General features: G+C 38.6%; 1 protein-coding gene across 24 annotated transcripts in view; it reads left to right on the forward strand.

The window, feature by feature from the left end:
- Window positions 1–25409, forward strand: part of COBLL1 (cordon-bleu WH2 repeat protein like 1) — a 187852-nt gene that overhangs the window by 144465 nt on the left and 17978 nt on the right. For 17 of the 24 annotated variants that reach the window (XM_089329091.1, XM_051848576.3, XM_070070744.2 and 14 more), the window contains 3 exons: window positions 15680–15827; window positions 22171–22245; window positions 23356–23502. In XM_089329091.1, coding sequence (XP_089185217.1) covers window positions 15680–15827; window positions 22171–22245; window positions 23356–23502 — 370 coding nt within the window. The remainder of the gene's footprint in view (window positions 1–15679; window positions 15828–22170; window positions 22246–23355; window positions 23503–25409) is intronic. The other 7 variants (XM_070070742.2, XM_070070749.2, XM_070070743.2 and 4 more) reach the window with 1 other exon arrangement.

Consider the following 25409-nt stretch of genomic DNA (forward strand, 5'->3'; position numbering starts at 1 on the left):
TAAAATTCTGGAACATAGTAGATGTTCAAGAAACTTGTTAAATAAATATTAACTACAGCTTTTACATTGTCAGGTTGAGTATATATGGAGAGAATATATAGTTCTTTGTTACTTCATAGTTACTTCACAAGTTTCAGTATTTCATTTTCATATCTGATAAATTTTCAGAAGTACATGGATAATATAAAATTTGTTTATATTTAGTTTTATAGAAATTGGACCACATGATTTTAAGCAGTATTCTTCTTAAGCTTCTAAAATGTTATGTTTAAATCTTAAGACCAACAACAATATGTGTATTAAATAATGTAAGTAAATATAATTTACCCTTAAGTTGAAATTTTTAATATAGCCAGATGTAGGTATTCTGAAAATTTAACAAAATGTGAACTTTGGGGGTGAATTTTACTGTTTACTTTTTTTAAAATTTAAAATCGGAGATAGTCATTATCAATATAAGCGTTTTATATCCGTTTTAACAATTTAGTTTTGATTTTAAAATGTCAAAAGCTAACTACTTAGTGATTAAAAAATGTGCTTTTGTTGGGAAAAACATAACTAATAGAAAAAGTCTGACCAAATAGTTTATAAAAACATGAAGAATTATGGATATACTTGTATCCTTTCATTTCTATAGTCTTTGTAATATTTATTTATTCCTTTTTATTGATTTTAAATTTACAACATAAAAATTGTGAGGTAGTAATGCAAAATAGACCACAAGGGTGTGCTGTTTAATAGAGGTACAACATTCTGATTTTTCAGTGTTCCTCCCCAAAGCATCCATTAATAAAGCAGAAATAAAATATTGAGTATATTAAAATAGCAAATGTTCGAATTTTGTAGACAAGGTGATACAGATTTGGAGACATATATCAGCAATAAATGACAAAATGATTTATACAATTAGCAGTTTTATTCATACGGAACTTTCCTTTGGGTGTTCGTTTAAGGGCATGATGTTTGTGTTGGTCAAGGCTTATCAACTAGTGAATCTATCTGGAGTTTGGAAACAAATTCTCAGCTATGTCTATTTATTACTTTTTTGGCTGTTCCTATTTAATAACTTGCCTCATCCTCTGAGACATTTCTCAACACTGGCAAATTAAAATGTTTGGATAGTGGTTTTGCAGCTTATACTGGAAATATCCATAAAAAAGGCTACTGGTTTTCTGACCTAATTGTGTAGTTTCCGAAGTGGATTCAATAAAGACCCAAGTTAGTCAAGTAAATTATCCTACTCTTCCATGAGATATTTCTGCACCTAAAATTATTTTCTCCATCTAAAGAATAAATTTTATGGAATACTATTTCAGTGTCATTACTACAGTATCTTGGTTTTTTTTTTTTTTTTTTTTTTTTTTTTTTTTTTTTTTTTTTTTTTTTTTTTTTTGTACAGGCAGTGTTAGAGGCAGAGAGAAAGGTCTTCTTTCCGTTGGTTCACCCCCCCCCAAATGGCCACTACGGCTGGCGCGCTGCACTGATCAGAAGCCAGGAGCCAGGTGCTTCCTCCTGGTCTCCCATGCGGGTGCAGGACCCAAGCACCTGGGCCATCCCCCACTGTCTTCCCGGGCCACAGCAGAGAGCTGGACTGGAAGAGGAGCAACCGGACAGTACCGGCGCCCCAGCTGGGACCAGAACCTGGGGTGCCGGCACCTCAGGCGGAGGATTAGCCTAGTGAGCCGCAGCGCCAGCCAGTATCATTTTCTTGTCCCTAAATTTATCTGTACTCTCTTTCACATGATTCCAGTCTTCACATTTACCCTGTAAAGATCAATATTCTGTCTTCTTTGGTAATGTTCATTTGATAAAGAAAATTTTCCAATTAAAAATTTTCTGGAACTTCCTCTTGATACTTCATTTTGTGAATATGATACTGCCTAATGACTTGAAATACCATTTCCACAACAAGATACATATGTCAGGTCATCCTGCTATTTACATTAGCCATATTGCCTGCATTACTATATAATATGTAAACAGTTACTCACAATAAGATTGTCATTTTGAAAGAGGAAGTAGAAAATGCAATGATATTCACTTAAACAAAAAGTGATATTGAATTCTGGGGTTGAAACTAAGTTCATAAACCTAATTTCTGCACATGCTGACCAAGAAAGGGTCTATGAAGAGCACATTTAATCGGTAGCCAAAGGACATTCTGGTCTTATTAACCAATAAGCCTCTTCAGGCTGTTTTGTTTCAGGAAGGGAAAGAATTGGACAGAAGTTGTGGGTGATCTTGACCATAGAACTCGCAGAAACCTTTTTAGAAAATTTTATATTTGACACATTGGCACGGCCTTGCTGCTTGGAATTATATAGAGGTAGCATCAAACAATTTTCCCCTAATAGCATGGCACATTAATTTTTTAAGGGTATTGGATTGTGACTGGAAACACATTCCACTAAAGAATGATCTTTCTTTGGTCTCGTTTTGCATCCTGCTACAGACAAACACTCATATTGAGAAATCAAAACTTTTTGCAATCTAGTGTTATGCAAGTGAAATTCAATATCTAGAGTATAATAACTGTCTAAATTTTTAAAAAATGTTCTTCTACATTATTAACCTTTTACCCAGTTTTATGTTTTTAGTATATATTACAGTTTATAAGCAGGTAAGATGATTTAATGTCACATATTTATGAAATTTGCAAATGTATATTTTTATTTTTACTTAATGAATTTTAAACCTAGGTATTTTACACAAAGTAATTAAGGTTGCATTTCTCTATTATATACATGTACACATATATGTATAAACATACATACTACTTTTTATTTTTTATTCAGGCTATTACATAACATTTATTTTCTACTCCACTGTCGTTGTCTTATATAGAAAGTGGACCAGGCCAGTGCTGCGGCTCACTTGGCTAATCCTCCGCCTGTGGCGCTGGTACCCCAGGTTCTAGTCCCGTTCAGGGCTCTAGATTCCGTCCTGGTTGCTCCTCTTCCAGTCCAGTTCTCTGCTGTGGCCTGGGAGTGCAGTGGAGGATGTCCTAAGTGCTTGGGCCCTGCACCCGCATAGGAGACCAGGAGGAGGTACCTGGCTCCTGGCTTCGGATCGGTGCAGCGCACCGGCTGTGGCGGCCATTTGGGGGGTGAACCAACGGAAAGGAAGACCTTTCTCTCTGTCTCTCTCTCTCTCACTGTCTACTCTGCCTGTCAAAAAAAAAAAAAAAAAAAAGAAAGAAAGAAAGTGGACCACACACACATAGAATTCTACAATTGCCTAGAAACAGTGGTTACCATGGTGTTTCAGTGTGATATACGGAATACAGCTGTCTATACTTCCAAAAATATGACTGCTTTCATTCAGTAGAGAAATGTACCAGCACAATATAATATTTAGTCTGCTTCCCTTTTTAAGGCTTTCCCGGATACAATGCATACTTGGCCATTGTAGTTGTCATATTTTCAAAGGATCATAATCACAGCAACAAAAGTAATGGTGGTAAATGCTGAAGTACTTGTTAATGTTGTAGGCAGAGTTCTAAGCACATTACACTTTTAATCCTGGCAGAAGTATTCTGGGACATTATGTTTTAGATTTATTTTGAAAATAAAAAAAAGATTTATTAATTTACTTCAATGGCAGAATTAATGAGAGAGCTAGAGACAGATCTTCTATCCGCTAGTTTACTCCTCAAATGGCCACAATGGCAGGGGGCAGGCCAAAACAAAGCCGGGAGCTTCATCCAGTTCTCCCACATGGGTGCAGAAGTCAGTGCACTTAGGCCATCTTCCACTACCATCCCAGGCACATTAGCAGGGGACTGAATCAGAAGTGCTGCAGCCAGGACTTGAAACAGCAGCTGTATGAAATGCTATTATTGCAGACAGCACCTTAACCTCCTGCATCACAACACTGGACCCTATGTTTTAGGTTTCTGCCACTTTTACCTCTGATATAAAAGAACTATGCTCGCTCTAAAGTTGCTAAACTTTAAATAAAAATATTTAAAAATAAGTAGGTCATTTGTGGAATTACTTTGGGTTTCTCTTATGTATCTGTATATACGAAACTGTACCTCTTAGAAGTTGCATATAGAATTGATAAAACAGCATTGAAAATGGTATTAGGCGGCTTCCTGTATCAGTTCTGTTTGTAAGCAGTTTACTTAACCTCTCTACTACTACAGTGTTTGAGATGTCATAGGGAGATAGATGTTTACAGAGACTTAGGTAGAGAGAAACAAGCCTCTTTCTTGGAATCATGGTGATAAGCTTATGGGGTTGCTTGGATAAAGCCTGCCAAACTTCCTTTGATGCCTTCTCTCTGAGATGAAATGGTTTGGTCTCCATTTTTTCCCTTGACTGCTACTTTGGTTCTACACTCGGTTAACATGTGGGTAGCAATGTTGTACTCTTCCTTCTTTGTCCCCAGAAACACCTGTCTCCTGTTCATCATCATCTCAAAGAATGTGGCTACCACTACCATCAAGTCTTTTATTTTTTTAAGGATTTATTTGAGAGGCAGAGTTAGAGAGGGAGAGACAGAGAGAGAGGTCTTCCATCTACTGGTTTACTCCCCAAATGGCCACAAGGTTGGATCTGGGTTGATCCATAGCCAGGAGCCAGTAGCTTCTTCTGGGTCTCCCACATGGGTGCAGGCGCCCAAGCACTTGGGCCATCCTCCACTGCTTTCCTGGGCCACAAGCTGGGAGCTGGATCGGAAATGGAGTGGCCAGGACTAGAACTGGCACCCAACGCCACAAGTGGTGTCTTAACCACTGTGCCACAGCACTGGCCCCAACCACTAAGTCTTTTAAACTTGATCCTGGGATCTACTTTCTCTTGGTTCAGTCTTGTCTTTTGCCATCCAAGATGAATTTCAGTGCTAGGCCTTCATCTCTGGGCTTTAAAAAATTGTTATAAACTAAGAGAGACAAAATAACATTTGATTCTGTGCTATCTCAAAGTGTTGTTGAGATGAAAGTCCAGGTTGCCTCAGGAAGAGAAATACAGAATCTCTTCAAAGACATACACAGGTTGTAAAACTTGTGATGCTCCCATACCAACATCAACTGCGTGGAGAAGGGCAGGAAAGAAAGTATATTGAGGCAGAAGCATCCCTCTCCTGGCATCAGAGAGTCTTGGATTCTACTTTTAGATCTTTTATGTTGTTCATTATTGTCATTCTCCTTTTTTTTCTTTTCCTCATCATCTTTGTTGAACTTCTATATGGCTTGGTTTTGTCTTCTGCAGAATAAGAATTTATAACTAAATTTATCAAAGTCTTTTCCAACTCTGGTATTTTGAAATTATTATTATTTTGTTATCTTTCAGAATTGACCTTTGACAGAGGAAGGTGCATTCTGGTGTAGCTTTGGTTTGATGAGTGTTAGCCAAATCTTGGTCCCCACCCTGTTGAAGATTTCTGAAACCTCATGTACAGTAGCATAATAAAACATTGAGTAGCTGGCATCTTTCTCCCCAAACTCCTGACTATGACACAAAAGTCAACACAAATGCATGGACATCACTAAAAAGAGGTAGAAGACTAAAGCTGGATAAAGACATTCTCAGGCTTATGAGCTTATTAACCAGAGTGTATAAATGTCACCATTGGCCAATAATTATTCTTAAAGTAGATGATTTTGATGAGGTATAGTGGTGAGATTGGACACTCAGAATCCTCTGAATAGGTTTGATTTTAGTTAGAAACTAAAAAGGGACAAGGTACGGTGGTGGTGGTGGTGGTATTTAGAACACCTGTAAGTGAATCCCATTCTGTTCTCATTGCTTCCTCTCATAGTATTTATTCCAGCAGATAGACAGTAGCTGAACTAAAGTTGGCAGAGGGGCTGACTGCTTACGTAGTGTAGATTTAGGAGCCCCACACCCTGGTACTACTATCCTACTTCTCCTGCCCCTAATTACAGATTTCTGCTGCCTGACACCCTTCTCTTGTATCTCACATTGCTTCATTTTGACGTGATACAATTATTCTTAGTCTTTGTTGACCTAGATAACTAAAGACTTTCAGCATGCTATCAATGGAGAATCTTAAAGCAGGGTTCTAAAGAGAATAAGAAAATAGAATATATATGCATTAGGTTTTTTAGGAACAGGGAGAAATTTCCACGCAAAGAGTAAAAGTACTATTATACACAATAAGGAGGCTCGGGACTTGAGAAATAACCTTACCCTGCCCCACCAAAGATAGTATTTTGCTTTTAAAAATCCATAACAAAGAAAAAAAGCTGGCATCTGTGGTGGGTGTGTATGTGTGTGTGCATGTGAATGGTTGTAAAAGATATGTGAAAAGTTGGATGTCAACATTCTATATGGTATCATATTTGCTAGATTCAGTGATTTTTTCATTTTTTACAAATCAGTGTATGTATTGTTTATATCTTTTGTGATATTGTGCTCATTTTACAATCAAATTAACAGTAAATTTGCTTTCACCAGCTTTTCCTATTTTACAAATTCAGTACCTCATACTTCTATATTACCTTCATTGTAGTATATGTAGATGAGTCTAATAATGTAAATATTGAAATTAAGTTGCTTGTTTGTCTAATTTGTAAAATACCTTCAGCATTTTTCTAGCAAGAGTAAAACCTTTACCTTCATCTAAACAGAAAATTCAGTCATTGGAACATAATTTGTAGTTACAGTTAATCTGGGCAAACTTCATAGCAATTCTAAGATATGGGGGTAAGAAAAAGAGTTATCTGTCATCTGCTGGTTTATTCACTGAATATCTGCATCAGCCAGGGCTGAGTCAGGCCAAAGCCAGGAGCCAGAAACTCCATCCAGGCCTGCTATGTCGATGGCAGGAAGCCAAGTACTTGGGCCCACATCTGCTGCCTTCCAGGTGCCGGGATCCCAAAAACCAGCTTAACCTACTGCAGCACAGCACCCACCCCCTAAGACAGTTTTGTGGGATTACTTATTTTCTGTCCACTGACTCCACCCCTCTCCACAGATGTAAATCATATTTTAAACATATCCCTTAACTTGATTTTTTTCTTATTTTTCTTTTTGTGTTTCATTCTTTTATGTAAGGTATATTGTTTTCATTGCCTTGTGTCTTAATATTCATCTGTGATTAAAATGATCTAAAAACTAGTATGGAAGTAGTGCTTAGTGAATCTGTTGAATGCCATTTAATTCTTCAGCTAAAGGTAGTTCCATGTTGAACCAGTAGATTCTGATCTGAGTGTGAATTCTGGGAGATCAACTCTGGCATGACTTTCAAGCTGACCTTGTCACTTTTGTGTGAATTGTTTTTCCTTGTACTAGTTACATTTCACAGACCGTAAAATTTGGCGATGTGCATTCCTGTTAGAGGAGCAGGTTTCTCTATTGGCAGGCAGACTTACCAGTGACTCTAACTGAACTTACTAAAGTAAATAATTGAATATCTCTAATAATTAACTAAAACAGTTTCTCCTAGTAAGTAGAAACCTGCTTCCTCATTTTGTAAAACATAATTTTATCTGAACTTCTACTTAAAAATGTAGTCATACTTAAATAAAATATATCCTGGTGTTAAACACTATAGACAGTTATAAGCAGTTTTTTAATTCTAATTCTTCCTTTTAAATTTACTAAAAACTTTCAAATTTTTATACACTAATGCACATGTTTACTCATCATTAAATTTAACAAAATAGTGTTCTGTTAAAGCCTTTATGGTATGATGAAGTGACATGCATGTGGAGGACTTTAGACACACAACAAAATTATGCGGTGGACTAAGCACAAGTCCCTGACCTTGGCGCACTGGTGGAGTTTAAGGTTGGTTATCTTGAGATTGATTCCAATAAAACCCCAGCAGCACTATCACCAAAGAGAAAGCATAGTATTAAATACTTCCTTTTAGCCATACTTTTCACTCTAAACACAGTAACTCTCATTTTATTTACAGAAACATTTTCACTTTCATATACTTTAACAGCTAAATTACATGTAGTAATGTCAGCTCGTTTCTATGGAGTATGTACTATATGCTAGGTGCTGTTTGCATACATCATAAGGAGCATACCTTCCTCTTTCAACATAGGTACTATTAAGTTTCCTTTCATAGATGACAAGATTGAAGGTCACAGAGGCAATAAATGGCATGCTTCCAGGTTTAACCCTCTGGTGTTGACTATAAGACTCATCTGATTGGTAACCATGGGTAGGCTGCTTTCCAGCTTGCAGACCCTCTTGTTAGCCTCTTGGCAATGAAGGCAAATTTACATTCAAAAACAGTAGGCAGTTTGATTCCAGAATAGAACTGTTGGAAGACTGTTAGGAGGGGCATACTTCTGAAGTGCATACACACACACAGATTTAAGAATGTTGCTGCTTAGGCATCAGTGGCCTTTCTAGCCTTTTAAAATTTTAAACATTCTAAATGGAAATGCATGATGTGTGTTACTTAAATAACCATGGTAGTTAGTAAGTCTGCTTTCTTTTTTTTTCTTTTTCTTTTTTTTTATTTTATTTTTTTATTTGACTTTCAAAGTAGATATTTTAAAAATTATTTTCATTATTTTTATTTGACTTTCAAAGTTGATATTTTTTTCTTTTTTTTAACTTTTATTTAATGAATATAAATTTCCAAAGTACAGCTTATGGATTACAATGGCTTCCCCCCCATACCGTCCCTCCCACCCACAACCCTCCCCTTTCCCACTCCCTCTCCCCTTCCATTCACATCAAGATTCATTTTCGATTATCTTAATATACAGAAGATCAGCTTAGTATACATTAAGGATTTCAACAGTTTGCTCCCACACAGAAACATAAAGTGAAAAATAATAGATGATTTTTTTAAATGATGATGAAATCAGATCAGACCTATTGTCATGTTTAATCCCAGTGAGAGTCAAGTTGGGAGTTGATAATTTCTTTTTTTTTTTTTTTTTTTTTACAGAGGATCAGTTTAGTATGCATTAAGTAAAGATTTCAACAGTTTGCACCCCCATAGAAACACAAAGTGAAATATATTGTTTGAGTACTCGTTATAGCATTAAATCTCAATGCACAGCACATTAAGGACAGAGATCCTACATGAGGAGTAAGTGCACAGTGACTCCTGTTGTTGACTTTACCAATTGACACTCCTGTCTATGGCATCAGTAATCTCCCTATGCTCCAGTCATGAGTTTCCAAGGCTATGGAAGCCGATTCTTATCTTGTTTAGACAAGGTCATAGTCAAAGTGGAGGTTCTCTCCTCCCTTCAGAGAAAGGTACCTCCTTCTTTGAAGACCTGTTCTTTCCACTGGGATCTCACTCACAGAGATCTTTTGCCAGAGTGTCTTGGCTTTCCATGCCTGAAATACTCTCATGGGCTTTTCAGCCAGATCCGAATGCCTTTAGGGCTGATTCTGAGGCCAGAGTGCCATTTAGGACATCTGCCATTCTATGAGTCTGCTGCGTATCTCACTTCCCATGTTGGATCACTCTCCCCTTTATTTATTCTATCGGTTATTGTTAGCAGGTACTAGACTTGTTTATGTGCTCCCTTTGAGTCTTAGTCCTTTCATTATGATCAATTGTGAACTGAAATTGATCACTTGGAATAGTGAGATGGCATTGGTACATGCCACCTTGATGGGATTGAATTGGAATCCCCTGGTATGTTTCTAACTCTACCATTTGGGGCAAGTCAGCTTGAGCATGTCCCAAATTATACATCTCTTCCCTCTCTTATTCCCACTCTTATGTTTAACAGGGATCACATTTCAGTTAATTTTCAACACTTAAGAATAACTGTGTATTAATTACAGAATTAAACCAGTCATATTAGGTAGAACAAACAAAAAAACTACTAAGAGGGATAATGTATTAAGTTGTTCATTTGCCGTTGGTTCACCCTCCAATGGCTGCCGCGGCCTGTGCGCTGCGGCTGGCGCACCATGCTGATCTGATGTCAGGAGCCAGGTACTTATCCTGGTCTCCCATGGGGTGCAGGGCCCAAGGACTTGGGCCATCCTTCACTGCACTCCCTGGCCACAGCAGAGAGCTGGCCTGGAAGAGGGGCAACCGGGACAGAATCCGGCACCCCGACCGGGACTAGAACCCGGTGTGCTGGCGCTGCAAGGCGGAGGATTAGCCTAGTGAGCCGCAGCACCGGCTAGTAAGTCTGCTTTCTAACATTAGTCATTCTTGGGTTTGGAGCCTCTCCAGTCCTCTGTGTTAGACATGTCTATTCTGTGTATATTCAGCACTGCACACCAGCTCCCTAGGTTCTTATCTATTTAGAAATATGAAAGTCTTCTAATTTACATGCCCTTCCTTTTCCTGCAGGCATTCCCTAAGAAAAAGATGTTTTCAATAGATAGATGAAGATACCTCAAAAATTACATAGAAAATAAAAGATATTTATTTTAGAGCAAAAAATTTGAAATCCCTATATTATGTAAAGCTTCCAAAAATTCATAAACAGTGTGGGCATTTGACCTAGTGGTTAAGATGCCAGTTGGAATACCCTTGTCCTATATCAGAGTGACTGGGTCCTAGTCCCGCTTTCACTCCCAATTCCAGGTTATTGTTCATGTACATTCTTGGAGGCAACAGGTGACAGCTCAAGTGATGGCATCTGTGCCACCCACATGGGAAACCAGAATTGAGTTCAGCCTGGCTCCTTGTGAGCATTTAGGGGTGAACCAGGTGATGGAAGTTTTCTGTCTCTCAAATAAAATGTTTAAAGTTCATGAAAAGTGTGTTATGAAAAAACTATTCATGAGTTTCAAAAACTTTTTGCAGCAAAATAAACGTATTTAATTCCATTTTCCATGAACTTTTAAAAAGTTTATTTGTTTATATTTATTCCAAAAAGAGAACGTCCATCTGCTAGTTGACTCCCCAGTTGCCCATAACAGTTGGGGCTGATCCTGGACTAGGCTGACGTCAGGAGCCCAGAACTCCATCCAGTTCTTCCACATGGGTTCCAGGAACACAAAGACATGCTACCTTCCAGGGTGTGCATTAGCGAGAAGCCAGATCTGAAGTGGCGCTAACCCAGGCACTCTGAAACAGGATAGAGGAATCTCAAACAGCATCTTAACTGCTGCATGCCAAATGCTCATCTCTCCAGTGAACGTTCTGCAGTACTAGTGTAGAACATTTCCTGTGCAAGGCCTGGGAATCCTTCATTCTTTGTCTTGATAGTGATTCTTCAGTTAATACAAAATAACTCCAGGTTTGATTTTTGTTAGTTTAATTTCTTTGGCCATTTCTTAGGTGATTTTAATTTTTTTCAATGTCTCTGTTTATAAAAAGAAATAAGCAACTTCTTGCTTTTCTGTGGTATACAACAACAAAATGTGTATATTAAACTTTCTTTTACTGCTTGCTAACACTGATATATTACTCCTATCTCAAAGCAAAGCATGCCAAATTAATCTATTACTGATTGATCTAAATTTACTGTTGTTAGTTCTTCAAAACTCTTGCCTTTAGACTATCTTACACCAATTAATAAATTTATGTTGTCATTAACTTTAGTATGTTTAAATCATTAATCACAGTATGGAATCCAGCTAGACAGGGCACATGTCTATTTCAGTAAGTACCATGTTCTCTTCTAATGTCATCATTCTTAGTCTCTTTGATCCAAATTGCACCTCTAGAAATGTACATTTATCATCATGATATACCTGTAGAACGGGGCAAGCAAAGTGAGTTTTCCAGAGCAAGTTTATAAATCATAATACTTCCAGAAGTGTTCATAGCTTTGCCTTTGCCTTTTCAACATGCACTCCTAAACTGTTTTATCAATTCTTGTTGAAAACATTTAGTTTTTATAAAATTTAAATTTGTTTATCTTGACAAAGTTTAAATTCTTTATCCATGGAAATATAAATATCTTGTAAAAATCACATATTTTAAGACTTCTAGGCTGATAAATGAAAGATTATCTGTGATTATTCTGTCTTTGAGTTATGGATAGAGTAATATAAATTTTTGAGTCTGTATAAATCCCCCTCCCTTTTATCTATGGTGGCTGCTTGATTGAAGCCAAAATTTAAGCATTTTGCCCCCTTAACAGACACTTGAGAAACTTGGGTGTCATAACTGCTTTTATCACATAATGAAAAGCCAATAAGAGATTGAGAATGTGACCTAAAGGTGAAACAGCTTTCTCATATGTCTGATGAAAGCAGTGAGTCAAAACAGGGAAAGCATGAAACTAGCAGGCAAATCAAATGCTGCCATTACTTCATGTACTTGTTAATCACCTGCTGCCCTTTGCTGATAAGCTGGGTCTGTTATGAGTGGTGCGTGTTTTCACAGAGCGGTACACAAGTCAACTCAGTAAGAAAATGAAATCTGCCTTTAGTTTTTGGGTAAATATTTTAAAAAGTGAAGTGCCACATTATTTTAGAAGAACTTCTAGTGTTTCCCCTGAGGATCCCTAAATTTGTTACTTTAATAAATATCAAGTAAGCGTTTCAGAATACAGAGACATCATTAGCAAAGAGCTTTTTCTTTTTGACTTTATATTTTTCTTAAAAAATTTTAATATTGCTGGGGCCAGCGCTGTGGCTCACTTGGTTAATCCTCTACCTGCGGCGCCAGCATCCCATATGGGCGTTGGGTTCTAGTTCCAGTTGCTCCTCTTCCAGTCCAGCTCTCTGCTGTGGCCCAGGAAGGCAGTGGAGGATGGCCTAAGTGCTTGGGCCCCTGCACCCTCATGGGAGACCAGGAGGAAGCACCTGCCTCCTGGCTTCGGATCGGCGCATTGCCGGCCATAGCAACCATTTGGGGAGTGAACCAATGGAAGGAAGACCTTTCTGTCCTCTCTGTGTCTCTCTGTCTATAACTCTACCTGTCAAATAAATAATAAAAGAAAATTTAAATATTGCTAATTCTCCTTTGCATTTCTCTTTTTTGCAGACATCCCTTATCTTGAATTTCTTCCAGTGTCCACTCCCCAGTGATCCACCCTGGGGGGATGATCACAAGTTTGTGTGTGTGTGTGTGTGTGTGTGTGTATGTTTAAGATTTATTTTATTTATTTGAAGACAGAGTTATATAGAGAGGTGGAGACAGAGAGGTCTTCCATTTGCTGGTTCACTCCCCAGATGGCCTCAATGGCCAGAGCTGCACCCATCTGAAGCCAAGAGCCAGGAGATTCTTCCAGGTCTCCCATGCAGGTGCAGGGACCCAAGGACTTGGTCCATCTTCTACTGCTTTCGCAGGCCATAGCAGAGAGCTAGATTGGAAGTGGAGCAGCCCGGACTAGAACCCGGTGCCCATATGGGATGCCTGCGATTCAGGCCAGGGCAGTAACCTGCTGTGCCACAGCGCTGGCCCCTGAGCACAAGTTTTAACCAGAATTGTCTTCTGTGACTCTGATTCAAAATCTGGGTCTGGGTGGCAGGATTTACCTCCTTTCTTGTTGGATGATAGAGAGGTCTGGAGAGTTTTGGAGGAAAAACCAGAGTAAACGGATGTGTGTAGTGGGCAGGGGAGGTAGGAGTTTGACTGCGGTGGCTTACCTACTGGTATGGAAGATTTTAATATTTCGCTACTTGTCAGATCATGAAGTCCCCTGTCCTACTGTCTTGTAAGAGGAATAATTAGAGATTTGCCCAGTCAAGCCACTCCCCGTACAGACTTAACTTTTCCTCTGTCCCTGTGAGGAGACCTGCCTTCCTGTTCAGTACATAACACATTTGGCACATATATTTCTTTTGGATCTGGCTTCCTTCTTTTTCTGGTAGATATATTACAAAATAAGTTTGCCAGTTTTCTCTTTGTGTCTAGTAATGCATCAACACTAAAAAAGTACTCATGAATTAGTTTACTTCCCTAAGATATATTTACACTGTTGTATGAAATTAGAAGGGTCCATGCTTTACATAGGCTCCTTGTCCAAGCTTATTAAGGCCTTATGTTTACACATGAAGAAGGCATTATATCATTCCTTTTTCATTCACTCAACAAATATTCATTTAGAAGCTTCTGGGAGCCAGATACTGTTCTAAAGTTTGCAGCAGTAAGCAAAACAGGATGGGGAAAAGAAATCCCTGCCATTGCAGTCAACCCTAATGGAAACAGACAACAACTGCACCATTTTGGAAAGATGATGTGAGAAACGACCTGAATCAAATTAGAGAAAAAGACATTGCATTACCACAAGAAATAATGTTCCAGGCACAGGAAGCAGTAAGGGTGGGTATTCTCCGTGTGCTTTGGAGAGACAGGAAGAAGGCCAGTGTGGCTGGAAAGGGAAAAGAGGTAGAAAGATCTAGGTGTCAGTGACCTCACAAGTCCTTCTAAGAATTTTGATTTTTCTGTATCAACTTGGAAAAAATTAGTGGGCTCTGACAAGATGATCTAATGTAACTTAGATTTTAATAGGATCCTTCTTGTTGCTGTGTTGAAAAGGGACTGTAAGGAAGCAGTGTGGAAGCAGACGCCAGTGAAAAGGTTGTTGGTGATTCAGAGTTTGTGAAAGCAGTCAATCTGGATATCTCTAAGGGAGGAACCAATGGATTGAATTGAAGTGGACTGTCAGAGAGAGTAGAAGGCAGCAAGCAGAAGGGTGTCCTGCTCTTTGCTGAGATATGGAAGATTATGAGAACAGGATGGGGGTAGGGATGAGGGGATTATCAAGGCCTTAGTTTTAATAAATTGAATTAGCCTAAACTGAAGTGGCACTAAAGACAGATCAGAAAAGAGGCTCAGGTGGAAACAGTTTTACATTTATCTGAATATGAATAATACTTAAAAAGAAGAGAATAGATGAGATCATTTTAAGAGTGTGCACTTACATTCAAGAGAATGTATCTAAAGATTGGGTCATGCCACCATCAATGAGAAGGTACAAAGAAACCAAAAAGAAAACTGAAAACCCAGAGATTGCAGATCAATGGAGAGGAAGGATGATAGTGTCCTGAAGAAAGGGGGGAAAAAACCCCTCACATTTTGGGAGAGTAGTCAGTTGTATTTAATGCTGCTAACAGGGAAAATATTTCTGAGAAGTGACCACTGATTTATTTATGGTCAAGTTTTTTGATAATTTTGGTAAGATTAATTTTAATGAATCAAGGGTTGGAGAAAATCTAGTTGGAAAGGTTCAAATGGGAAAAGAGCAATTAGAGACACAGTTACAAATACCTCTTTCATGCAATTTTGTTGTAAAAGGAAAGACCAAAGATGATATGGCCACTGGCCAGGAGGCACCAGCTGCTGACTTGAGAATGGTCATAGGGTCTGCTGACAGTCACCTGCTGTGAGTGTGAACAGTAGCTGTCTGGTTGGAGACCTCAAAGGACCTCCAGTAGGCATAGATTTTTGAAATATTTTTCAGTGATATAAAGGTGTTGCAAAGAGATGGATTACTCAAGCTTGCTATTGATATACACATAATCTTACCCTTTTCATCTTATTTTACATACAATTTTCCCAGGATTCTCCTTGAAAGTTTTTAACTGTATTGCTTGTGAAACTTTTATATTATAGTTATTTATTTGCATGCCTGTCTCCCATCATAGCCCAGGTTTCTTGTGGAGGGTCACATTTTATTTCTCCCATGTGTCCATCCCATAGCTCTGCTTCTGCACATGGCAGATGCTCTCCAAATCTTTTCTTGAATGGATGACTGTTACGTTCTATTTTGGTATATGATGTGTTCGACATGAAGTTCAGTGTCACCCTAAAGGTTGCTACTAATTTCTAAATATAGGATTGTGTGTGGTCATTTTGTTTTCTGCAGAGTCCCTGTGGAAGAGATATCATGAGGACAGGTTCACTTAATAGTACATCTGCAGGGAATTCATCTTTGAGAAGGACAAAGCGAAAAGCACCTTCCCCACCCTCCAAAATACCCCTGCATCCAAGTGATGAAAATGGCCATGTAACTGGTAATTTTACTTTTCCCATTAACATTATATTTGTACTGGGTTTTGTTTCATATATGCTGTAGAACTGTTAGGTCTTTTGATTAAATAATATAAATAATACTTAGGACTTGTAAAAATTCCTCATTTATTCTCATTCAGCTCTTTTTAAAATATGCAACATTAGAAAATAAAGTGACAAAATTGTGCCAGCTCCATGATCCTAAAATATAGTAATTCATGAATTTAAAACAAGAAAGGATTAGAAGGCCTTTTTAGTGAGATACTTGCAGAAAACTTCCCGGGTTTGGAGAAGGACAGAGACATCCTAGTACAGGAAGCTCATAGAAACCCTAGTAAATGTGACCAAAAGAGTTCCTCACCATGACACGTTGTAATCAAACTCACCACAGTGAAACATAAAGAAAAGATTCTAAAATGTGCAAGAGATAAAGGTCAGATTACTCTCAGAGGATTTCCAATTAGACTCACAGCAGACTTCTCATCAGAAACCCTACAGGCTAGAAGGGAATGATGAAACAAAGCCCAGGTAATAAGAGAGAAAAACTGCCAGAACAGAATATTATATCCTGCAAAGCTCTCATTTGTGAATGAAGGTGAAATAAAGACTTTTCATAGCAAACAGAAATTGAAAGAATTTGTCACCATTCATCCAGCCCTCAAAAGATGCTTAAAGATGTGTTACACACATAAAAACAGAAACACGGTCATCAATATGAAAGAAGGTAAAGGAAGGAAATCTCACAGCAAAACATCACAGGAAGTTCAAAGCATATATTAGAAAACATCTTTGGCAAATGGCAGGGCAAAGTTACTACTTATCAATAGTCACATTGAAAGTTAATGGCCTGAACTGTCCAGTTAGAAGACACAGATTGGCTGAATGGAATAATGAACAAAACCCATCAATTTGCTGCTTACAAGAAACTCATCTTTCCAACAAGGAAGCATACAGACTGAAAGTGAAAGGCTGGAAAAAGATATACCATGCCAACAGAAATGAAAACAGAGCGGGTGTAGCCATCTTAATATCAGACAACATAAACTTTACCACAAAAACTGTTAGGAGAGACAAAGAGGGGCACTATATAAAGATTAGGGGATCAATTCAACAGGAAGATGTAACTATTAACAATGTATATGCACCTAATTACAGGGCACTTGGTTTATTTAAAAGATTTGTTAAGGGACTTAAAGGGAGACTTAGACTCCAATACAACAGTACTGGGGGACTTCAATACTCCACTCTCAGAAATAGACAGATCAACAGGATAGAAGATCAACAAGGATACAGTAGATTTAAACAACACTATAGCCCAAATGGATCTAACAGATATCTACAGAACTTTTCATCCTACACATAATGCATTTACATTCTTCTCAGCAGTGCATGGAACCTATTCTAGGATTGAACACATACTTGGCCATAAAGCAAGTCTCAGCAAACTCAAAAGAATTAGAATCACACCATGCAGCTACTCAGACCATAAAGGAATGAAGTTGGAAATTAGCAACTCAGGAATCCCTAGAGCATATGCAAACACATGGAGATTGAACAACATGCTCCTGAATGAAGAGTGGGTCTAAGAAGAAATTAAAAGAGAAATCAAAAACTTTCTGGAAGTAAATGAGGATGGCAGCACAACATACCAAAAATTATGGGCTACAGCAAAAGCAGTGTAGAGAGGAAAGTTTATATCAATAGGTGCCTACATCAAGAAATTGGAAAGGCACCAAATAGATGAGCTTTCAATTCTTCTCAAGGATCTAGAAAATCTACAGCAGACCAGACCCAAATCTAGCAGGAGAAGAGAAATAATTAAAATCAGAGAAGAAATCAACAGGATTGAATCCAAAAAAAAAAAAAAATTACAAAAAATCAGCCTAACGAGGAGCTAGTTTTTTGAAAAAATAAATAAAATTGACACCCCATTGGCCCAACTAACTAAAAAAAGAAGAGAAAAGACCCAAATCAATAAAATCAGAGATGAAAAAGGAAATGTAACAACAGACAACAAAGAGATAAAAAGAATCATCAGAAATTACTACAAGGACTTGTATACTAGCAAACAAGGAAATCTATCAGAAATGGATAGATTCCTGGACACATGCAACCTACCTAAATTGAACCAGGAGGACATAGAAAACCTAAACAGACCCATAATTGAGACAGAAATTGAAACAGTAATAAAGGCCCTCCCAACAAAGAAAAGCCCAGGACCAGATGGATTCACTGCTGAATTCTACCAGACATTTAAAGAACTAACTCCAATTCTTCTCAAACTATTCAGAACAATCAAAAAAGAGGAAATCCTCCAAAATTCTTTTTATGAAGCCACCATCACCTTAATTCCTAAGCCTAAAAAGATGCAGCATTGAAATAGAATTACAGACCAATATCCCTGATGAACATAGATGCAAAAATCCTCATTAAATTCTGGCCAATAGAATGCAACAATACATCAGAAAGATCATCCACCCATACCAAGTGGGATTTATCCCTGGTATGCAGGGATGGTTTAATGTGTGCAAAACAACAATGTGATACACCACATTAACAGACTGCAGAAGAAATACCATATGATTATCTCAATAGATGCAGAGAAAGCATTCGATAAAATACAACACCCTTTCATGATGAAAACTCTAAGCAAACTGGGTTTGGAAGGAACATTCCTCAATACAATCAAAGCAATCTATGAAAAACCCACAGCCAGCATCCTATTGAATGGGGAAATGTTGGAAGCATTTCCACTGAGATCTGGTACCAGACAGGGATGACCACTCTCACCACTGCCATTCAATATAGTTCTGGAAGTTTTAGCCAGAGCCATTAGGCAAGAAAAAGAAATTAAAGGGATACAAATTGGGAAGGAAGAACTCAAACTATCCCTCTTTGCAGATGATATGATTCTTTAGTTAGGGGATCCAAAGAACTCTACTAAGAGACTATTGGAACTCATAGAAGAGTTTGGCAAAGTAGCAGGATATAAAATAATGCACAAAAATCAACAGCCTTGGTATACACAGGCAATGCCACGGCTGAGAAAGAACGTCTAAGATCAATCCCATTCACAATAGCCACAAAAACAATCAAATACCTTGGAATAAACTTAACCAAGGACGTTAAAGATCTCAACGATGAGAATTACAAAACCTTGAAGAAAGAGATAGAAGAGGATACCAAAAAATGGAAAAATCTTTCATGCTCATGGGTTGGAAGAATCAGTATCATCAAAATGTCCATTCTCCCAAAAGCTATTTATAGATTCAATGTGATAACAGTCAAAATACCAAAGACCTTCTTCTCAGATCTGGAAAAAATGATGCTGAAATTCATATGGAGACACAAAGACACTAGAGATCTTGAATAGCTAAAGCAACCTTGTACAACAAAAACAAAGCCAGAGGCATCACAATACCAGATTTCAGGACATACTACAGGGCAATTGTAATCAAAACAGCATGGTACTGGTACAGAAACAGATGGATAGACCAGTGGAACAAAATAGAAACAGCAGAAATCAATCCATACATCTACAGCCAACTTATATTTGATCAAGGATCCAAAATCAGTCTCTGGAGTAAGGTAGGCTATTCAATAAATGGTGCTGGGAAAATTGGATTTCCATGTGCAGAAGCATGAAGCTAGACCCCTATCTTTCACCTTACATAAAAATCTACTCAGCGTGGATTAAAGACTTAAATCTATGACCCAACACCATCAAATTATTAGAGAACATTGGAGAAAGCCTGCAAGATATAACTGGCAAAGACTTCTTGGAAAAGATCCCAGAAGCGCAGGCAGTCAAAGCCAAAATAACATTTGGGATTCCATCAAATTGGAAGTTTCTGTACTGCACAAGTAACAGTCAGGAAAGTGAAGAGGCAACCGACAGAATGGGAAAAACTATGCAACAGATAAAGGATTGATAACCAGAATCTACAAAAAATCAAGAAACTCCACAACATCAAAACAAACAACCCACTTAAGAGATGGGCCAATGACCTCAATAGACATTTTTCAAAAGAGGAAATCCAAATGGCCAACAGGCACATGAAAAAATGTTCAAGATCACTAGCAATCAGGGAAATGCAAATCAAAACCACAATGAGGTTTCACCTCACCCCAGTTAGAATGGCTCACATTCAGAAATCTACCAACAATAGATGCTGGAGAGGATGTGGGGAAAAAGGAACACTAACCCACTGTTGGTGGGAATGCAAATTGGTCAAGCCACTATGGAAGTCAGTCTGGAGATTCCTCAGAAACCTGAATATAACCCTACCATACAACCCAGCCATCCCACTCCTTGGAATTTACCCAAAAGAAATGAAATTGGGAAACAAACAAGCTGTCTGCACATTAATGTTTATTGCAGCTCAATTCACAGTAGCTAAGACCTGGAACCAACCCAAATGCCCCTCAACAGTTAACTGGATAAAGAAATTATGGGACATGTACTCTATAGAATACTATGCAGCAGTCAAAAACAATGAAGTCCAGTCATTTGTACCAAGATGGAGGTATCTGGAAAACATTATGCTGAGTGAAATAAGCCAGTCCCAAATGGACAAATATATGTTCTCCCTGATCGGTGACAACTAACTGAGCACTAAAAGGGAAACCTGTTGAAGTGAAATGGACACTATGAGAAACAGTGACTTGATCAACCCTTGTCCTGACTGTTGATGTACAATTTAATACTTTATCACTGTTAGTATTTTTTTGTTCTAGTACTATTGGTTGAACTCTGTAATTAACACACAATTATTCTTAGGTGTTTAAATTTAACTGAAAAGTGATCCATGTTAAATATAAGAGTGGGAATAAGAGAGGGAGGAGATGTAAAATTTGGGACATGCTCAATTGGACTTGCCCCAAATGGTGGAGTCAGAAACATGCCAGGGAATTCCAATACAATCCCATCAAGGTGACATGTACCAGTGCCATCTTACTAGTCCAAGTGATCAATTTCAGTTCACAATTGATCATACTGATAGGTCTAAGAGTCAAAGGGATCACCCAAAAAGACTAGTGTCTGCAAATACTAGCTGATAGAATACAAAAGGGAGAGAACGATCCAACATGGGAAGTGGGATACACAGCAGACTCATAGAATGGCAGATGTCCTAAACAGCACTCTGGCCTCAGAATCAGCCCTTAAGGCATTCGGATCTGGCTGAAGAGCCCATGAGAGTATTATAGGCATGGAAAGCCAAGACACTCTGGGAAAAAAAAAAAGACCCAAATGAAAGATCTCTGCAAGTGAGATCTTTGGGGAAAGAACGGGGCCATTAAAGAAGGAGGTACCTTTCTCTGAAGGGAGGAGAGAACTTCCACTTTCACTATGACCCTGTCTGAATAAGATCAAAGTCAGCAAACTCAAGAGGCTTCCATAGCCTTGGCAACTCATGACTAGAGCCTAGGGAGATTACTGACGCCATAAACAAAAGTGTCAAATTGTTAAGTCTGGCTGGCACTGCGGCTCAGTAGGCTAATCCTCTGCCTAGCGGCGCCAGTACACCGGGTTCTAGTCCCGGTCGGGGCGCCGGATTCTGTCCCAGTTGCCCCTCTTCCAGGCCAGCTCTGCTGTGGCCCGCGAGTGCAGTGGAGGATGGCCCAAGTGCTTGGGCCCTGCACCTCATGGGAGACCAGGAGAAGCACCTGGCTCCTGCCTTTGGATCACGGTGCGCAGGCCGCAGCACTCCAGCTGTGGCGTCCATTGGAGGGTGAACCAACGGCAAAGGAAGACCTTTCTCTCTGTCTCTCTCTCTCACTGTCCACTCTGCCTGTCAAAAAAAAAAAAATTTGTTAAATCAACAACAGGAGTCACTGTGTACTTACTCCTCATGTGGGATCTGTCCTTAATGTGTTGTCCAATGTGAAGTAATGCTATAGTACTGAAACAGTATTTTACATTTTGTGTTTCTGTGTGGGTGCATACTGATGAAATCTTTACTTAATATATACTAAATCGGTCTTCTGTATGTAAAGATAATTGAAAATGAATCTTAATGTGAATGGAATGGGAGAGGGAGCGGGAGATGGGAGAGGTGCGAGTGGGAGGGAAGTTATGGGGGGGAAAGCCATTGTAATCCATAAACTGTTTTTTGGAATTTTATATTTACTAAATAAAACTTAAAAAAAGAATTTTAAAAAAAGATACTGCCATTCCAATATTGACTTCATGTAGGAATGGGAATATAAATGAAGCTTAGTTGTTTCATAGCTGGCTAGTAAAATGACTTCTAGCAGAGTTAGGACTTGGTTCTTTCACTTAAACTGCTAAGGAGTTGTCTGTTTTGTGAATGTGTAATTTGTAAGTTGTGTTGCTTCTTTTAGTCCTACAGTCCATGGATAGAGTTTCACCAGACAGCGCCACAGATGCAAACTCCCCAGAGACACTGTCCAGCCCAGGTATGACACCTTCATTCCACATTGTGTAATTCTGAAAGAGAACTTCCATGGCAATCAAGAAATGAATGTGAAAGTGAGACAGACTCTTTGGCTACTTTTTCCAAATTTTATATCATGAAATGAATTCTGTCTTCTCCCCTCCAGGATGGCAGATTTGCGTATGCAGCTAGCAGAGTTCTGGAACTGTACTTTGAGTACTTTCCCTATTTGGTCTCTGGGTGTTTTTTTTTTTTCTTTAGACAATGTGAAGTTAACATTTATTAACCTTCTTTGCAAGAGTAAGGACACATCATAGTTAGGAATGTTCCTTGGTGTGTTTAGAAGAACACCTATGTGAAAGTGTAGAAGCAATTTCTTTATGGGACTTTGAGTACAGGGTATTTTATTCTTCTATTTATTTATTTTTTATTTCTTTTGACAGAATTAGACAGTGAGAGAGAGACAGAGAGAGAGTTATAGACAGTGACATAGAGAGAGAGAGAGAGAGAGACAGAGAGAAAGGTTTTCCTTCCGTTGGTTCACTCCCCAATTGGCCGCAAGGGCCGGAGCCATACCAATCCGAAGCCAGGAGCCAGCAGCTTCTTCCGGTGCAGGGGCCCAAGGACTTGGGCCAACTTCTGCTTTCCCAGGCCATAGCAGAGATCTGGATTGGAAGTGGAGCAGTGCTCATATGTGATGCCGGTGCTTCACGCCAGGACGTTAACTCCCTATGCTACAGTGCCGCCCTGACATTTTAATTTTTAAGTGATATTTAAGAATTTGGAATTTGAGCATATGTAAGAATTCTACACCCCTTGTTTATGATTTAAAATATTGCTTATAAATAACTGGTAATGGTTTTTTCAGAATAATATCAATGACATTTTTATTGCAATCAAGGAAAATTTATTGAATAATGTTCACTTAAACAAGATCATGAAATGAGAAGATTCTGAAGTATTAGGAAAAATATAGGAATGCTTTTCAGACTTTGCTTGAAACTGTTTCTCTTTGCTTTCCTTTATCTCTTGTTAGTTCCATGGGCAATTGTGAAATAATGAATTAGATTTCTTCCAGTGTGTCTTGGCCTCTGCTTGCCTTAACCCCATTGTCTAAGTGCCATTTCCACAGGTTCTGCTTCTCCGGCAGAAGCCTCCCTTGGCCCTGCATCCCCCAGTCGGGAACAGTGCACTGCACCCACACTGATGGAGGAGACCACTCTCTCTGAGGGCCCGGGAACACCTGAGGCAGCTGTACCATCTGTAGCATCCTTGACATGTAGGTGGTCAGGCCTTTTCTGGCTGGTGCTTTGTTTCACGCAGATTGAGATTATCAAGCACAGAACTGGTGACTTATTGAACCTTTGGTTAAAACTGTTTCATAAATCTATAGAGGTTTCCCACTTTTCAGTCAGAATTTTATGCATGCTTGGGAGTTTGCTGTTTGTCCTAACCATATAGATGAATATGACAAAGTGTAAGATTAATAAAAAAAAAAATCAGTGATTCTGAAGGATTCTATTCTCTTCTATTTGGCTTTCTACTTTTGGGGGAAACTGAACTTTCTTATTTCAATGTGTAACTATATATATAATATAATTTTTAAATGTATTTATTAAACTACTTTGTTATCTATATATGTCTTATTTTCTATATTATTGCTTTCATTTTTTTTATTTTAAAGTTATTGGTATTTTTTAAAAGATTTATTTATTTGAAAGGCAGAACTACAGAGAGTGAGAGAGAGTGAGAGTGAGATCTTCCATCCACTGGTTCACTCCCCAAATGGCTGCAATGGCTTTGGCTGGGCCAATCTGAAGCGTGGAGCCAGGAGCTTCTTCTGGGTCTCCCACATGGGTGCAGGGCCCCAATCACTTGGGCCATCTTCTGCGGCTTTACCATGCACATTAGCAGGGAGCTAGATCAGAAATGGAGCAGCTGGGACTCGAACCGGACCCATATGGGATGCCAGCTTTGCAGGCAGCAGCTTTACCCACTATGCTACAGCACTGGCCCCATTGTTGGAATTGTGGAGATTATTTTTAATTGAAAGGCAGAGTTAAAGGTAGAAACAGACAGAGATCTTCCATCTGCTGGTCATCATGGCTGGGGCTGGGCTGTGCCAGAATCAGGAGCTTGGAACTCCATCTGTGTGTCCCATATGGGTAGCAAAGACCCAAACACTTATGCCATCTTCTGCTGCTTTCCCAGGTCCATTAGCAGGGAGCTGGATCGGAAGTAGAACAGCCAGGACAGGGACTGGGGATTGTGTGGGATGCCAGCATCAAAGGCAGCAGCTGAACCTGCTGTACCACAATGCTGGCCCCAAGTACTGGAATTTTTTAAAATGATAATTAGACTTCATAGTTAGGCAATTCTTGAATTTTTTCATCATTTTACTGATTTTTTTTCAGTGACTTGAAAGTCTTGTTTTCTCAGACCCATTGCTTATATTTGTATAGTATCCAACACTGTTTGTGGGAATGTAAAATTGGTGTGGCCACTTTGGTAAACAGTTTGGCAGGTTAGTTTGTTGGCTTTTTTAAATAAAATTTAAAGATTCATTTCCTATTCATTCCAGCTGCCCCACTCTTCAAGCCCATGTTCACACACAAACCTGCATCTGAATTGTCATGGAGGTTTTATTCTGAACTGCCAAAATGAGAAACAATCCAAATGTCCCTAAAACTGGGAATTGGATAAACAAACTGTAGTCCATACCTATACTAGAATGTAGTACTACACCTAACCATAACAAGGAGCAAGTAACTGATTCTTATAGCCACTAGGTAGAATCTCAAATACTTAATGAACCGAGGAAGCCAAATTCCAGTGGCTTCATGATGAGTGATTGTGTATGTGTGACATTCTTGCAAAAGCAAAATTGCAGGGGTAATAGTGGCCATAGGCTGGTGTTGGAAGGAGCTATTGACTAGCAAGGGGCGTAAACACTGTAGGGAGTCAGTGGAAATTGTCTGTGTCTTGATTGTGATAGTAGTGGTACATTTATATAAGTCTGTCAAAACTCAAAGAACTATTTTTCAATATGGTGAATTTTACTGAATAGAAATAGTATACATCACTTCTAAAAGAAAAATTTCTGACAGCAAATATAGTAGCATGTGATATAGTAAGCATTTTAAAGGAATAAATAAGAAAACTAATGCATGAAGAGATTTAATTTAA

Source organism: Oryctolagus cuniculus, chromosome 3 (genome assembly GCF_051225735.1).
Source record: "Oryctolagus cuniculus isolate XC-2025 breed Fujian yellow rabbit chromosome 3, ASM5122573v1, whole genome shotgun sequence".
NCBI lineage: Eukaryota > Metazoa > Chordata > Mammalia > Lagomorpha > Leporidae > Oryctolagus > Oryctolagus cuniculus.